Below are 18,351 nucleotides of genomic sequence, written 5' to 3'. Positions count from 1 at the left end.
ATTTGCATCCATTCTTTAATTTATTTTTTAATATTTATTAGTAGGGCGCAAATAGGGAAATGACCCCATTATAGATGGTATATTTTGCATATAGTGTAAAAAATAATTAAAACTATTATACAATTGAAATAGTAGGATATGAAAAATATGAACTACCATTCATATGGTTTTGACTCAATCGATCCTTTAATTTATATGTTGAATGACATGATTTGCAGTGCATTGAAATAATGATACATTTGAGGAATATATATTTCTTAGAATTTTAAATTAAAATATATAATAAAAAATGTATAAAAATAAAAATATCACGTGATCCAAAAGAGAAATTAAAATAGAAGGTAAAAAGATCTAAATGATTTATACTCATAATAAAAGGGTAGAAAAAAATAAAATGATTAAAATAGTCTCAGATATAATTCTAATTGACTAAATATAAACGTCTCAATTTCAAAGACTCTTGTCATGCTCCATAATTTGCATATTCTTTCTCATAAAAAGCTTTTTATGAGTCACAAATCTTACTTACTTCGTCTCTAGATCTAAAATAAAAAACATAAAATATATATTATAGAAAAAATCAAAACTTTAAGTGATCTGATAAGTGAAAATAAAAATGAGGACAATAAAATCTAAACGTTTTTATATAAAAAATAACACAAAAATAAAGAATGAGATAACTAAAAAATTTGAGTTCTACTTCCCATACACTAAATCTAAATTTCTCAATATCTTAAAGCCTTGTAATGCTCAATAATGTGGCTATTCTTTCTCAAAATCGGCTTCGGCTTACTATGATTCACAATTATATTCACTTCGTCTTTCAATTAGAAATAAAAATTAATAAAATAAAATAAAAAACAAAACTTTATGTCATAAGAGAGGTACGAAAAAGATGTATAGAAAAACTAACGAAATAGAAAGAAAGACAAATGAAGTTGTGATGTAAAGAAGTTGCTAGTCCACGGGTCTAATTTATAGCATACTTTACAGGGCAATTTCGTAAAATAAGAACATTTAAGTTAGCCATTAGCCAATCTATATCTATATCTATATCTATATAATATAAATTTAGGACCTATTTCATGTCCCATTATGGAAGTTATTTTCTCTTATTTTGGTTATGACAAGTGGCATCATAAACTAATGAACCCCTCAAAGTATGGTTACGACACATGGCACCATAAACTAAACCAAGCATTCTTATGCATTTGACATTTATTGCTATTATTTTGTGTTTATTTTTTTATGAAATATTCTAAATTGATGCATTGTTTTTCCAAAAATAATACTATTATTAATATGACATGAACCAAAAATGGCAATATATATTTCATATTGATTAAAATATTATTGATATGATTTGGTCAAAGAATTATGCATTTAAATAATTTTAACATGATATCGTTTTTTTTACATGACCTATGTTTATTTATTTTTTAAAAACCGAGTTAGAAAATGTAATAAAAAAATAAAGAAACATATACCTCTATTTTGTTTGAACCGAGTTAAAAGTTATAATAAAAAATACAGACGATTTCGAAATATCCCAGTTAAAAACTCAAAATTCAAAATAAAACTAAAATTATTATATAACTATTTTTTTTCCTAAAACAAATACTTTTTTTTTCTTTTCAAATTCATATTTAAGTATCGGTAAAAGAAAAAGTTTAGATATGTTTATTTTTAAGTATGGACAACCGCACATAAATGGGTGATTGGCAAAGAATATAAAAAATATGAAAACTTATGATTGTATTTAAGGACTTGCTAAAATAAACGTTAAACCTTCCCTAAAAAAAATGTAAATCACATTCTTCATCTCATTAATGCTTTCTTATAATCCAATCAAATTGAATCATGACTCATTTCTTTTTTATTAGCCAATCAAAATGAATCATGACGCATTTAGTTTTCATAGACCAATCAAAATTGATCATTCCATGATTTTTTTCCCTATATATAGATAATTTTTTTTCCATTATTTTCATATGTCTCTTCCCCCATTTCTTCCCCCCATAAAAGAATTCATAAAAGAAAAGAATTTTCTATGTTTTTAAAGCATGGAAGTTTTTTGTCAAAAAAAAAGCACGAATGTTGAATCACTTTGTTGTAGATTATGGGGTTGATTTTAATTTTTATTTGTATCTAATTGTTAATTGCTAATTCTACTTTCTCAGGGTCCCATTGGAGAGCATGTATCTCCATTCTTCGACTTCAAGGCGTTCAAAATCAGCAATATAATTTTAAGTCGAAGCAATGTTTTGTATTTGATATAGAATCAAGATGTTAGAGTTTAGATACGTTATGTTGGTTGAATATTACTTAATGTATTGATCTGTCGAAAAACTAATCTCAATAGATTGATTTAGCTTTCCCTGAAAAAACATATTGATTTAGCTTTTATCTATAACTATTTTATAAATATTTATCTTGCATGAACTCTTATTTTATAAATATTTAGCTTAGAGTTTGTATTACACATGAACTCTTATTTGATAAATTCTTAACACATCTCCCGATATGTTACACATCATACTAATGGTTGCATGCAATTGGTTCAGATCATCTAATTTGGACAAACCTTTTATAATAAGAACATATTTTAACTTCATCATGATTTACTATGACGGCTTTTCATTTATCACAGTTTCTTCAATAGAATGTATCAAAAGCTTCAATCAGCCATTGACCAATAAACATGGTTTCTCGAGACACATAATCGCGACTTCTAACTCTAAAGGAATGTTCCAATTAATGTAATTAATGGTTTCTTTTTGCAACTAATTACTAACATTTGTCATTAAAAAAATCATTTGTTTTATATGATTTTTTTTTTATCAATTCAATATATTAAAGATATCACTTTTCAACTATGATAATGAATAAAATATTATGTCATTCATTTGTAAATAGTATTCAAGATAGTTTTTGTATTTAAAATAGAAAATTATATTTGTAAAAAAAAAAAGCAAATTATAGATATTTTAAGCATATTTTTTAACGAGCTTTTTAGGCTAAAAAATTATTAAGAAAAAAATGACAAATAAAAAAAATTAAAGGACATAAACCTAGCCAAATAAACAATTATGGACATAAACCGAATTCAAAGAAAGAGGCAGCATAATCTTTTCCATTAATTTCAATGATTGTCTTTGTCCCAATTATCTTTACTGTCACCTTAAATTTCATTTAAAAATGTTATGACATTTAATCAAATTAACTTTACACTTAATGGACATGAAATGAAATTAATTTGCGATGAAAATTTATATGTATGCAATAATGCCTTAAACTTTATTGACATTTTTTAACTCAGTATAAAAATTTCTTATACGTAGCACTATCATAACTAATTATAGTTTACATATTTTTTGTTTTGCATCATTAGAATTGATATAAAATTTCGTCTGTATTTTTTCATGTGATTTGAAAAATTTATGTGCGAAAATTAATGTTTTTTCTCTCCATAAAATAAAAAAAATTAAAATTAAAAAATATTGATAGTATCTAAACTAGGCACAACATATGCAAAAAAGAGATAAAAAAAATAAATATAACATGTACCAACTTTTTTTTTGTGAAGGATTACATGTACCAACATAGTAGCTATAATTTAATAAGGGAGCAAAAATTAGTAGAATCAATGTCTATATTTCACATAGGAAACATCATTCAAAGCAAAACATTTTAGTTTTTCTCTATAAGGAATGATTTGGTGGTGTATAAAAAGCATTGATTAAGTTCATATTATTTCTTTCCATAAAAAAGTTCATATTATTTGTAGAAGCAAGAAAATAAAAAACAAGGGTGATAAGAAAGGTCAAAGAAAAACGTTTTTTTCTTTGTATATAAGGAATGATTAAATTAATGGTACATAAAAAAACATTATTTAAGTTCATATTATTTATGAAAAAAAATAAAAACATTTGTGATGAGAAAAAAATAAATTACTCATAGTTTTTTATCTACTCATATGTTTTTAAAAGCAACTTAATACTTTTTTTTTCATTTTCACATGATGTAATTTTTTTATAAAATATATTATTAATTATTTTTGCAGTAAATTTTGGATCCATATGTTAATGTAGTGATTTTCTTGAATTTTTTCTAGATATTGATTCTAATTTCACCATTCTTCACACAATTCTGATATTGGACCAAAGAATTCAAAATTCTTTTCAATTTTATTGTATTTTTTAGTTTTCAATGGACCAAAGAATTCAAAATTCTTTTCAATTTTATTGTATTTTTTAGTTTTCAACAATACTCACTATTTTTTACAAATAGTGAGTATTGTTATTTCAAAAAACAATACTTACTATTTGTAAAAAATAAAAAAAATACTACTCTCATTTTTCAATGGGTCCGAAACCATTAATCTTAGAGTTTAGTTGTTCGTCTTTTGCTTGATTTTGATGTATCAAATTGTAAGAGCATCCCTAATGGAGACCCCCAATTTTGAGTTTTTAAACGGGTCCCACATGTACACATCATTCTTTTATAATTTTTTAGTAAAAGTACATAATAAGTACTCAATCACTCCAATGGAGATCCTCTAACAAAAAGTATAAATGGTTCCCACCAATAACTCTTCATCATTTAAATTTCAACACTAACATATTATTTTAATAAAAAGTATTGTCGGGTCCACTTATGAATTGGGGGTCTCATGTGAGACTCTCTGTATTAGAAGACCCTAAAAAAAAATTCCTCATGGGATACCTATTAGTTACCGGATCTTAAATGGTGAAGATCTCACCGTTGGGGATGCTCTAAGCATCTATTTTTACTAGACATCTATTGTCACCGTGTATTCGATTAGTACACATGTTTGTCTACATTTTCAGTTATTGAAGTGTCATACAAGCACATAGAAATAGTACGAAATTTTTTGGGAAGAAGAATATAATAAATTGTACGAAAAGTATTGGGAGGAAGAGATAAATAGAGAGAAAATTAAAAGGCGCTTTTATTTTTATTTTGTCAACTAATCATAACACATTGGCGTTTTTCCATGGTTTGTTCCCCACCAAAGACCAAAAGTGAAGGAATTTGAAATAAAATAAAAAATTTAATTTTTTTAATTAATATAAAAAATTAAACAAATGACATAAAAAAAGATAAGAAAGCAATTCATCATAATGTTCAGAGTTTTGATGGAGTATACAATGAGTTGGATCATCACATTTTGTTAAGATAATCCTCAAAAATGACATAACACCATATTTTGACCCAAAATCTTAAGACATTAGGTACATGATCCAACATAGATGTTTGACTCACACATGACACATTAACTTCTCCCTTTTCAGTGTGAGATTCTTTGTATTTGTGACTTGGTGAGATAGTCTAATAAGTTCAGAGACACAACATCGTAAAAAAGGTGGGTTGGTAGCGGTTTCAAAGAGGGATGTTTTTTATTTCATTTATGAGAAGAGAGAAAGTAAATTAGAAAAAAATAAGTCAATTTAGGTGAGCTAATTTAGCTTCTTCAAAAAAAAAATGAAAAAGGAATTTGAACATAGAGAAATAATAAGGGAAAATAATAACTTGCTGTTAATTTTATGAGTTTGTTTAAGGATTTGGAGATTACTGGGTAACTATACTGCCAGAATATTACACTTATTAAAAAATTTCCATGTCAATTTTAAATGTATAATAAACATTTATTTTGTTAACTTAGTATAACACATCTACGTTTTCCTTTTGTGAGATCCCGCAAAAGACCAAAGGTGAATATTTTTTTAATAAATGAATAGAATGCAACAACATAAAGAGAAAGGCATGACGTCTCAACTAGATTGACACTTGAGAACTAACTTTCTTCTTTGCTCATACTCTAAAAAAGGCAAAGAAATTTGAAATAATAGATGTTAAAAAAAATATTGTCATGATAAAAAAATTGCACGAAAGTGAATAAATCAAAAATATAAAATTTAAGATAAAAAAGATAAACAAATGACATTCAAAAAATAACAAAATAAATCATTATAATGTTGGTACTTCTCATGGAGCTTACATTGGGGTGTATCATCGTATTAGACTATATGAGAAACCTCCCAAGTGAGATTAATATCATATCTTCATTCAAAATATCTAGGCACGTAGTGTTATGCAGTAGGTTTGCATTGGATTCAACAATTTTTTAATTTTTTTTAAAAGAATAATATTTTAACTCATTTTCCAATGCAATATTTCTATTTTTATCTTCTTGACCAATGTCCTAAGGGCACACTTTAACATTTCCTTATAATTTATGTTAATTAAATTTTATTTATTTTTTAGAATAATCGCGAAGTAACTTCTTTAGCCAAATCCTCGTGAACGAACATGGGTACAGAAGTTAGTTCATGAGAGTAGGATTCTCATTTTGAAACGTGGACTATAGAAACTCTTAACAAAAAAAATTATGAAAATAGTGCACACTCGCTAGGAGGACGAGTAATTTTATGTGTCTACATAAAAATATATGGGTGTGTGGAAAGGAGAACAAATTAGATATTTCAGAATTTAACTTTTGGTATACTGCAAAGTTGGAACGAGAAATGGGGAAATCATTATTGTGGGTAAAGAGTGGAATAAGGATGTTATTGATATAAAAAGGTTGGGGGATAAGATCATAGTCCTAAATTTTGTAGTGGAATAAGATACCCTTAATGTTATTAGTGTTTATGCACCTCATGTAGGGTTAGAAGAAAACCTTAGAGTAAAGTTTTGGGAGGATTTATAATACTTAGTGCAGGATATACTATTAGGAGAAAAGATTTTAGGAAGGGATCCAAATGGTCATGTAAGGAGAGTTTTTAGAGTGTTTATACGGCTTGCATTGGAAAGCTTCATTGCACGCCGCCTGGTATATGGGAGTTGTACTACATGAGGATAATGTTGACCATTCAGAAGGGTTGCATGGGATATAGTTGCATAAAAACAGTTAATGAACATACCTATGGCACGTTCCAGGAAGCATGCTCTGCTTTGGGATTACCTGATGACGACATAAAGTTTATAGATTGTATAACGGAAAATGGTGAGTTAGGTTCGGGTCAACAACTACGTTGGTTGTTTGTGCATCTCTTAACCACTAGCACAATGATGAGCCCTAATATTGTATGGGATGTGACATGGCAGTTGCTGTCCGATGGTATCTTATTTGAACGTAGGAGGCATCTGAATGCTCCGGGTAATATTTATTGTACTTATTTCGAAATCTATGTACCATTTTGTTTTGTGTAAGATCTGATTTTTGCATTTTTTTCTCGGGCTAAAAAGGCACAGTTTAGAAAAATGGTTAACATACTCATGCTCAAAGTATTGTATGCCTATCTCCATAAATATATTTATCTATTTAAGTAGTAATAATAAACAAACCCAATAGTCTTTCAAAAAAAAAACAAATACATTATTAAATATTTTTGATTTGATGAGAATAAGTTTATACAAGGGTTTGCTAGGATACACCCACTAGATTTTATTAAGGTGTGTTTTAGCAAAAATATAACTAAAAAGTTGTTAAATACACCTTAAGGTGAATGTTGCTAAAACACACCTTCTAAAAAATAAGTGGGTGTATGTTAGCAACTCCTATAGGCATTTGCTAGGATACACCCACTTATTTTTTAGAAGGTGTGTTTTAGCAAGTTATAACTAAAAAGTAGTTAAATACACCTTAAGATGTAGTTTGCTAAAACACTCCCACATAAAAACTAGTGGGTGTGTTCTAGCAAATCCCATATATATATATATATATATATATATATATATATATATATATATATATATATATATATATATATATATAATAGAAAGAAAGAAGTTAAATATGGGTGTATGCAAGTAAGAAAACATAAGCTTAAGTAAAACAGAGATAAATTTCAAGCTACCAAAGAAAGTAGGTATATAGCTTTCCACTATGTATATCTTGATTAATTTGTTCACATTATATGTTCGTTAATTGATTAACTTTTCACATTATCTACATTAGTTTCCACTCATGACATCATTTTGTAGAAGTTCCTATATCTATTTCTTCTGTACATTGCATTGCATATAATTCTAAGAACTTACGCTGTCTACCCACAAGAGGCTACAATTTACCCTATCATTTTTAGTTTTTATGTCAAAGACAGAAGTGAAAATAGGCATGTTTCAACACATAATGATACGTTTAAATATAAAGGCTTCTCATATAAAGCTAATATTTTTTCTTTCTCTTCAACGTGCACACAGATGCATGCAAAGATGTTAATATTAATTTTGTAACTTTACATTTAATATGCAGATCTATGTATCAGTGAAGATGACTTAAAGAACTTGTGTTTGATTCAAATTGAAATGCTGCTTCAGGAAAATGGATGGTCGCTTACTGAATTCAAATCTATGCCAAGTCCAAATGCAGCAGACATGCCAACCTTCACAAACAAGCTTATCGTTGATGAGCTAAATTACAACAAGGATGAACTGGCAAAGACACACGTTGACATGTTATTGATGCTGACTGATGAACAAAGATGTGTGCATGACAAGATCATGGACTCCGTTGGTTCTGACGACGGTGGTTTCTTTTTCTTATATGGTTACGATGGTACTGGAAAAACCTTTATATGGAAAACATTGTCGACTGCTGTTAGATCAAAGGGTTTAATTGTATTGAATGTTGCATCAAGTGGTCTAGCGGCTCATCTATTACCAGGTGGAAGAACCGCACACTCAACGCTGACAGTCCCTGTTGAGATTAATGAGGCATCATCTCTGACCATGGATAAGAATAATCCTAGGGCAGACCTGGTGCGTGCTGCTAATGATGCACCGACGGTGTTTTGATGCAGTTGACCAATCGATGCGTGATATCATGTCCTAGAATGATCCCGTTAACGAGTTTAGACCTTTTGGTGGAATGACGGTAGTTTTAGGTGGTGATTTCAGGCATACATTTCCTATTGTCCGAAAAGGATTGATGCAGGATATTGTTGAATCATCAATCAATTCATCAAAGATATGGCCTTATTGTAATGTGTTGAGGCTCACTGTTAATATGAGATTGGGTGCATCTTCGGTACCTGCAGAGCAGGAAGAAATTGCTAATTTTGGCAAGTGGATACTCTCAATTGGAGACGACAACGACGCTTCGGATGAGAATGGTGAAATGAAGGAAGAAATTCCTGAAGATTTGCTCATATCCGACAAAACAAATTCGTTGATGTCACTAATAGACTTTGTATATCCCGGTTTGAATGATAAAATTGGTGACCCACTCTTTTTCCAAGAAAGGGGAATACTCGCACCAACGCTTGATTCAGTTGAGCATGTTAACGAATATATGATGTCACTGATTCCAGGTGAAGAGAAAGAGTATTTAAGCTCTGATTCTGTTTGTCGATCGAGCGAAAATTCTGATGTCCAGAGCGAGTGGTTCACAACGGAATTTCTTAATGGTATTAAGAGCTCTGGAATTCCAAATCACCGGTTGAAACTAAGGGTAAGATGTCCAGTTATGCTGATGAGAAACATCGATCAGGCCAATGGACTATGTAATGGTACGAGGCTGACAGTTACTCATCTAGGGAAGAGCACGATAGTTGCTACCGTCATTACGGGAAAAAGGGCAGGTACCAGGATATCCATTCCCAAGATGAATCTTATTCCGAGTGATCCAGGACTACCCTTCAAATTCAGACGCATGCAATTTCCATTGACGCTTTGTTTTGCAATGACGATAAATAAAAGTCAGGGTCAATCTTTATCTTGAGTGGGAGTTTATCTTCTTAGGCCCGTGATCACGCATGGACAACTCTATGTCGTTGTCTCTCGAGTTACTTCTAGAAAAGGTTTTAAGCTGCTCATATTGGACGAAGATAATAATGTTTGCAAGGAGACCACAAATGTTGTGTATCGTGAAGTTTTTCAAAAAGTATGATCATTGATTATGTTTTAGAATTGTTGTTGCTATATTTGAGAAAACTAAAGTTGCGTACTGTTTGTAAGTCGTATTTTCTTTTTATTTCGTTGTAAGGCGTACTGGTCATTACAGGACATGCAATTTCTATATAAGCAGATCCTCCTGCAATTGACTTTTAATTGATGCACTTTTCAGGTATAACAACCATTGGACTTTTTATTTTACATCGTTGTTACCCTAAAATACAATATTTACATTAGACCATTGGTTTTGTAAAAATAAAAACAAAGTACAATCGGCATTTGTGTAGCACAAACTATGTTTATACACACCCGTAAAAAATCTAACATTTGCATTCACATACTGGATCTCTACATCTGACACTGACTATTTTATAAAAAAAATACAAATATTTTAGTTTTTATGATTAATATAATACATTATGTCAACAAATAATAATATATAATACGTCGGCGTATTTTTTGCAAAAATATTACATTTGCTAAGTTTAACAATGAACAACCCTTAAACTACAACTATATTTTATAATTATAAATCCCAATACTTTAACCATTATGTGCAATGTTTAGATATTTCAAAATATATACAAAATTAAGATGATATCTTTTCCATATCAAATTTAAATTATAACCACACTTATAACTTTAAGATAACATAATATAAAATCTATACATTTGATCAAAAAAGTTTTTTATTTCCCCGTGCTTGGCACGGGTCACTACACTAGTAATATAAATTTACGACCTGTTTCATGGCCCTTTATGGAAATGTTTTTCTCTTCCTATTGCATTGACATGTGGCACTTTTGATAAACTAATTTCTCTTCATATTATATTGACATGTGGCACTCTTAGGAAAACAAGCATCCTCAAGCATTTGGATTTCAATAACCTTTCATATAGCATCCTCAAGCATTTGGATTTCAATAACTTTCCATATTTATATTTGTAACCATATATATCATTTATATTATAATTTAATGCAACATTAATATTAATAATAATTTTTTTCTAATACAAAATATTATTGTAACATTGACCGATTGATACCCTATCAGATTTTTTTTTTGTCAATCCATGATTTTTTTTACACGGTAATGAAATTAATAAAATGAACTAACTTTTGTTCTTATTTTCATGATGATAATGTACTAATACTATTGTGAGACAATTTTAATCATATATTTTATAATTGATATCAAGGAATTTTTTTAAATTTTTTGTAAATTAAAGAACGAAATTTTAACGAGATTGTTTTATATAATATCATATTTCAATTATAATATACTTTATTTTGTTAGAATTATAATATATTTAAATATGCATAAAAAATCTATATATGAAAATATTTCGTTCTAAGCACTATCAACCCTCCTCAAGTTATTTTACTGACATGTCAATTCAATAAAGCATACCATTAAGAATTACAAAAATCATCATAAAATCAGTGCTAATAAAATGCAAATAGCAATAATTAAATGGCATTCATTCTCTTAAAAAGAATATTAAATGGCAATCATAATTTATTTCACTGATTTTAAATATAAGGTTGTACCTTGACCAAAATATATATATATATATATATATATATATATATATATATATATATATATATATATATAATGTTGTACTACACAATTGTACCGCACACATTTGTACTGCACATAAGCCTATATAAGGTACATACACCTCTTTAGTTTGTTGCCATTGTTGTTAGTTGTTACTATTTTTATGGTTATGTTTCAATATCATTAATTTTATAATTTTAATTGTTAAATTCAACGATTAGGTTCTTTCTATTTGTGAAGAAGTTTCATTTGATAATATTGCGATGTTGACTTGAAATGTAATGGTTCTTATGAAGTTCATAATGCTCATATGTTTTGTAGATTCGTTTAATTTTCACTACTCATTTTATTATAATTTTATCAAACATATATTTTTTACAGGATGTATTCATTTTTTTGATTTCAACACCAAGATTTATTGGATAGGTTCCGTGAACAAGCTTTGAATTGCCAGACATAATGTTTTCTTTCATGCTGACTTTCAAAATAGTCTCCAAACACAAATATAAAATAACTATTATTAAATTGATTAATACAAATTTTTTCTTTCTCTTCTCCATTTTTCTAAATGTCCTATCAAATGTGTGTTATATTCTCTATAAATTTTCCTTTTGTGCGCATATGATTTTTATTTTGTTTTCCATGAATCCATTTTGTATATAAGAGAACTCAAACTCAATTCATCATGTGAATATAAATTACTTTAGTTTTATTTAAGTATTTCATGAATAGTTAATGAGGATTCACGTGTATGTTAGACATTCTTTCATTTACATGTATGATTTTTTTGAATGAAGAACATGTTTATTTTGATGTGGAATGGGTCGTATTAATTTGTAACACTCTCATTTATTTTTTATACATAGATATATAGATATTATTCATTTTTAGAGAATCAAAATCGTCTATTCTATTTATAAATTACTGTTGAAATACGTGAATTTAATAATCTTACTCAAATAATTTTTTCCCAATTTAATATTAATATTCCTTTTTCTATTCAAAAACCACGAGGAATTTGTACTACACATTAAATTTTTGCTTGGCAATTCACAATGGTTGCTCATAAAACGCGTGTTCAAATAAGGAAATAAAAAAATTCCTTAATTCAAAAGGAAAAATAATTAGTACGATTTTAAAGGGGATGTTTTTTTGGGGAATATGCTCGGTTGATTGAACTAAAATATTTGAGCATTGTCTTTGTGACTGTGAGCATAGCTCAGTTGCCATGGACATGAATCCCTATATGTAGGGGCTGAGGTTTGAACCCCGGACATCTTACTTATTCACTTTGTAAAATGTGAATTATAGTCAATAGGCTACTTGCCCAAAAGAAATATTTGAGTACTATCAAACATTTTTTTTTTTAGTTAAGTAGTCTTAATGGCTAGAATTTTATCTTTTAAGATGAATGAAGTGGTAATTCAAGGTTTAAACTCCGATCCATACATATATAAAATAATTTATCTAATTTTTTGGTTACAAATTTATCTTAAAACTGAGCTACTATTTCTTATTTCTATATTATCAATTTTTTATTTGACGGCTTATCTATATTATATAAATTTATGACCTTTTTCAAGTCCTAATATGGAAGTAGTTTTCTCTTCTCTTGGTGTTGATATGTGGCATCATAAACCAAACCAAACATTTGTTTTTTTAAAGTGACATGTGGCATTATAAACCAAACCAAGCATTTTGGTGCATTTGACAATTAATATGAAAAAAGGAATAATAAAGGAATACTGGATTAATGAAATGTACTAATTATTATCTTTATTATTTGGGTCATGTTAACCAGTGCCCCCGGGGCACTGGTTAAGGGAACTAAAAATGAAAATTTTAAAATAAAAGTAACATTTTTTTATATTTTTGAGGAGTTGACAACACAAACCCCAATGTAATAGTTTCTACATTTGATTCCTTAACCAGTGCTCTGGGGGCAACGGTTAACATTTCCCTATATTTAAATATGCAGAAAAATTGTAGATATTCTTAACCTATTAAAAAGATTATCAAATTTATAATTTATCACAAAGTATAAATCTAAAAAACTAATGGTAATAAAACAAATATTATTCACATTTTTATTTCGTTAAACTGTTCTTCTTTTTTTAAATAAATTTCATTAAACTGTTCAATTTTTATTTTAGGACAGAAAAAGAAAAACGGAAGTACATTGAATATGCATTAATAAAATTATTACTTTTAATCAAATTGAATCAAAGAAAATAACACTGAATTCTCACTTTTAAGTACATTGAATATGCATTAATATTGCTTTTAATTTGGTCAATTTTATATATGTTCATACGCGTTACTTTTTTTTTTGGTACAAGAAGCGTTACTTTTTTTTATAAGAGGAAGTGTTACTTAATCGCAACAAATATTATAAGGAGAATGCATTAAAAATTAAAAATGTAGTCCAAAAAATTCTTCGGTGTATTAAAATGTTTTCAAAAAATTTGTTTCACCCAAATTAATAAACGCGTCTAAATTTAATAAAATGATTCACCAAAATAACTGTTTCATATTTCAATAAAATGACACATTACCAAATTACCCAGTGAAATACGTCTATATATTAGACATCCGAATCAGTCTAATTTCATAAGGCACACTTCTATCACACTTTTTTTCTTCTATGATACTCCGAATCAACCTATTTTTCATTTTTGTTTTGATAGAGTAGCAAATCAAGAATCATGATCAAACACATCGCATTTCCACAAATTCGCTGAATCGCAACCAAAAGCAAAGAGGTTTTCACATAGGAGTGTTAATCATTTATAAAAATTATGTAATTGAATTTATACTATGTTTGATTGCCCATTTGTCATCTTATTTCAGTTTGTATTTTTCTAAACACTTAATGCATGGGACTTTTACATGTAATCGAAATTTTATAGTTATGTCTTATGTTTGGACCAAAAAAATAATTTATACATGTAATGGAAATTTTATAGTTATTCTTATGTTTGTACAAAGGAAAAATGATTTGTATTTGTGAACAATCATTCTTTCTAATTGACATTCCATCGTTTATGCTCTAATTTTTCTTTTTCATAATTATGTGATCTATATATTCTTATAAAGATCAAACGTCGACGTTTGCAACAATATCAATGTTATTTTCTCTCTTTTTGTTTTGATGAGATTTTACAATTAGTTATATAACATCAAGGACCTAAGTATATTCATTTATTTTATTCTGGATAAAAACATTTGATAATCGAATGAAATCTTATTTTTCAAAAAAAAAAAAAATTTGACTAAAGCATAAAAATGATTACCAAAGAGTATATTATTAGTTTCAATGAGAATGAATTATTTTCAAAAGAGTGGACCATTTCCACGACACGAGAATGGATAACAATCTGACTGCAAATTTTTAAGGGAATAACCAAATTGTCATCAAATTGATCATGTTATTAATATTGGTGTCAAAATTAAAAATAGTATTGAATCATTAAACCAAGTTTAAAAAAAAAATCGATTTTAAATTTCGGTCTCAAAGTTGACCACAAAAAAATCTTCAGTCTCAACGTACAAATACCATTAATTTTTTTATTAATTAACATCTTAATGTTAATTACTAACATTAACTCAGCAAAAAATATATTGAATTGAAAACACCGTAATTCAAAATGGATATTTTTTTACTTAAATAATACATTTTTTTAATTCGAATTTCAAATTTTGATGTTCTATTTTAATACCTATTTGATATTGTTTGTTGAAAAAGGTAACAAGAGTCATGGTATTAAAGAATTTTAATCATTCATATTCATGAAAATTTTGTAAAAAACCATAAAGTGACATTTTAAAGATCCATCAAAATATGTGCAGTCAGTAATGGATGCGTAACCAGTAAATAAAAAAGGTTCAACAAAATATATTTTTTTTACATAAAAAAGTGAAAAGTGAAAAGAATATACTCCCTCCGTCTCAAAATACATGTCCAAGTCAACCACTTCACATATGCCAATGCACAAGTTTGACCGTTAATATCTTTAATTATCTAAAGTAAAAAATTATAAAAATTTAATATTTTGAAAATATTTGTCGAGATAAATCAAACAACATCTTACATGCTAATATTTGTATTTATACATTAGTTAAAAAGTATGGTCAAAGTAAGTCAAGTGAATAGTGCACATTGCAAAAATTAGACATGTATTTTGAAAAGGAGGGATTATTAATTTAAAATCATTAATGTCACTTTTAAATTGTGGTAACATTCTTATTGACAAAAAAAATTGTAACATTCTTTGGGCTTTGGCCCTCTTTTCTACCAAAAAAAATAATTGTAACATTCTTTTCTATCATATAAAAGTGAAAAGAATACACTATTATAGACATGATGGATAATGAAATGATTTTGCAACTTCATTGTATATCAATTGCATTTTCTTGATGAGGTTATTATAAAGGAAATAAGAATTGGTTATGAATTATTCAAAAAAAAAAGAATTGTGTTATGAAAAAATGTTATTTTTTTATGTTTTACAAAATGTTAATTCCATTTTATTAATGGCAATTTTAATGTGGAGGTAACAACATTAATATGGAATGCAATTATTAGTCATAATTTTATATTCTTTTTTTTTTGTTACAATCATAATTTGATACTCTACCACTCTACCTTTTTTGTGTGTGTTAATTCTACCACTATACTTGAACTTAGAAGAAATTGGAAGAAATTGGATTAAACAGTTTGATTAGAATGAATGAATTTTATTAGTTTTTAAGTGATGATTATTCTTTTGCACAACTATTCGTGTAATTAATTTTAGAGATACAATTTGTGTTGTAAATGATATTTCACATTCCAAAATAGTGGTGTTTCTATAGATTAATGATTCTGTTGTACTTTCAACTTTAAAGGCTTAATTTAGGATATACCACTAGGAGAAAATATCTTTTTAAGAGAGAATCTAAGTGGGTATGGAGGGAGTGTTTTGAGATGTTTTTTTTGAAGGCGTGTGTGGGGGTATGGCCTTGGGGAGATAAACGTGGAGGGTAAATCCATCCTGGATTTTTTGTCGGCTTTTGATCTTACTATAGCTAATATGTGACTTTGGAAAAGAAAGATGCATCTTATCGCATTCAAGAGCGAGGGTGTCATATTCTCAGATAGATTTATTTTTTATTAGGAAATTTGTCAAAAAGATTTGTTTGGACTATAAAGTCTTACCAGGAGAGAGTTTGACTACCGAACATAGAGTATTGGTTGCGATGTTGAGGGTTAAGAGGTGAACAGAGAAAAGATGCCATGTCTGGGCTCCAAAGGATCAAGTGGTGACATTTAAAGGGTTAAAGACAAATTAGTTTCCAACACAAGATTTTAATGGGAGGTTTTAAGAAGCTACATGGAAGCACCAACGACTTGGTAACAAGATGTCACATGAGATTAGAAAAGTAACAAAAGAAAAGGTGGGAAAATCAAAAGAATATTTGTGGCAGAAAGAAAGTGTTCAAAGTAAAGTGATAATCAAAAGAAAATGTTTTAAAGAGTCGTTTAGGTGCAAAAGTGTCAAATTTTGGGAAAGTTATAAGATGAACAAGGAGACCAAGAATGTGTTGGACGAAGCAAGAATGCAAACTTTTGATAGGTTATATCAATCCTTAGGCACAAAGGAATGAGAATATATATATATATATATATATATATATATATATATATATATATATATAGTCTGGCTAAGGGACGAGAAATAAATACAAGAGAATTAAATCAAGTGAAGTGTATGAAAGATGAAGAGAGTAAAATTATTGTTCAGGAAAGAGATATAAAACATAGGTGGAAGAAGTATTTCCACAACTTATTTAATGAAGGTTATGTGATCTTACTATACTCTAACAACCCATACATTAGATAAGAGAACCAAAACTATAACTACCATCGTCAGATTCAAGAACATGAGGTAAAGTAAACGTTGAAAAGGAGGATGATGAAAATGTGAACTCCCAACCATTTATGCGTTGGAGAGACCGTTTCGAGTGATGACATGATAGCATACCTATTAAAGGGTGGAAAATTCTAAGAGACAAAGGCATTGAGTGGCTTAATTTTTTTTTTAAAGAAATGATATGGTCAAAGCAAATGCCGGATTAGTGGAGAAAAACACTTTAATTTTGATTCATAAGAACAAGTGGGATATACAAAATTGGATATAGGGGAATTAAACATGAGTCATACCATAAAATTCTATAAAAAAAAAAGGAGTGATTGAACAGAGACTAAAAAAGGAGACTCATGTTACTAATAACCAGTATGGTTTTATCTCTGAGAGGTCGACTATGAAATCGATATACTTACTACGATGTGTGATGGAGCGATAGACGATGGATATAAAACCAATTATTTATAATACTACTAAAATTGTAAAAAAATATAAAATACAAAAATTTATGATGCATGCTTAACATGACTCTCCACATATATTTAATTTGTTTATTTGGTGTTAACTTTGTGGAATTCAATGAACATCCGCTTCAAATATTAATAATTGAAGGGAAAAAAAAATAAAGATCGCAAATGAACCGAGAACATACAAAATTGTAAGGAATACCACGGTACTCAATAAGTGTACAACTAAACCTAAAAGAAATAAGAAAGAAAGAAAAAACAAATAGCAAGAATAATATTTTCTTAGTGCAAAAATTGACATGTGATTGAAACTATTATTACTTTTTTTGAATGACAAATGTTATTAATTATTTGTTAGATTAACATTTACTTCTTCATTCGGGTTTGAACCCAGGGCCTCTAATTATCCTTGGAGTGATTGAAAAAAGTATTACTTATTTTAGTGACTTAGTAATTAGTTGTTAGATTAATATTTACTTATTTTAGTGACAA

At 28.2% G+C, this 18,351-nt stretch overlaps 1 protein-coding gene across 1 annotated transcript; it reads left to right on the top strand.

Moving 5' to 3' along the window:
* Positions 1-6,876: 6,876 nt before the first annotated feature.
* Positions 6,877-8,823, top strand: LOC146913775 (uncharacterized). Its single transcript, XM_085720983.1, has 2 exons — positions 6,877-7,183; positions 8,282-8,823. Exons 1-2 carry the CDS (start codon positions 6,877-6,879, stop codon positions 8,821-8,823), a joined length of 849 nt encoding a protein of 282 aa, XP_085577109.1.
* The last annotated feature ends 9,528 nt before the right edge of the window (positions 8,824-18,351 follow it).

The sequence above is a fragment of the Medicago sativa genome, chromosome 6, assembly GCF_051527215.1.
Source record: "Medicago sativa cultivar Bolivia chromosome 6, Bolivia_mono, whole genome shotgun sequence".
Lineage (NCBI taxonomy): Eukaryota > Viridiplantae > Streptophyta > Magnoliopsida > Fabales > Fabaceae > Medicago > Medicago sativa.
The sequence above is the reverse complement of the archived record's forward strand: the minus strand, read 5'-3'. Positions and strand labels throughout refer to the sequence as shown.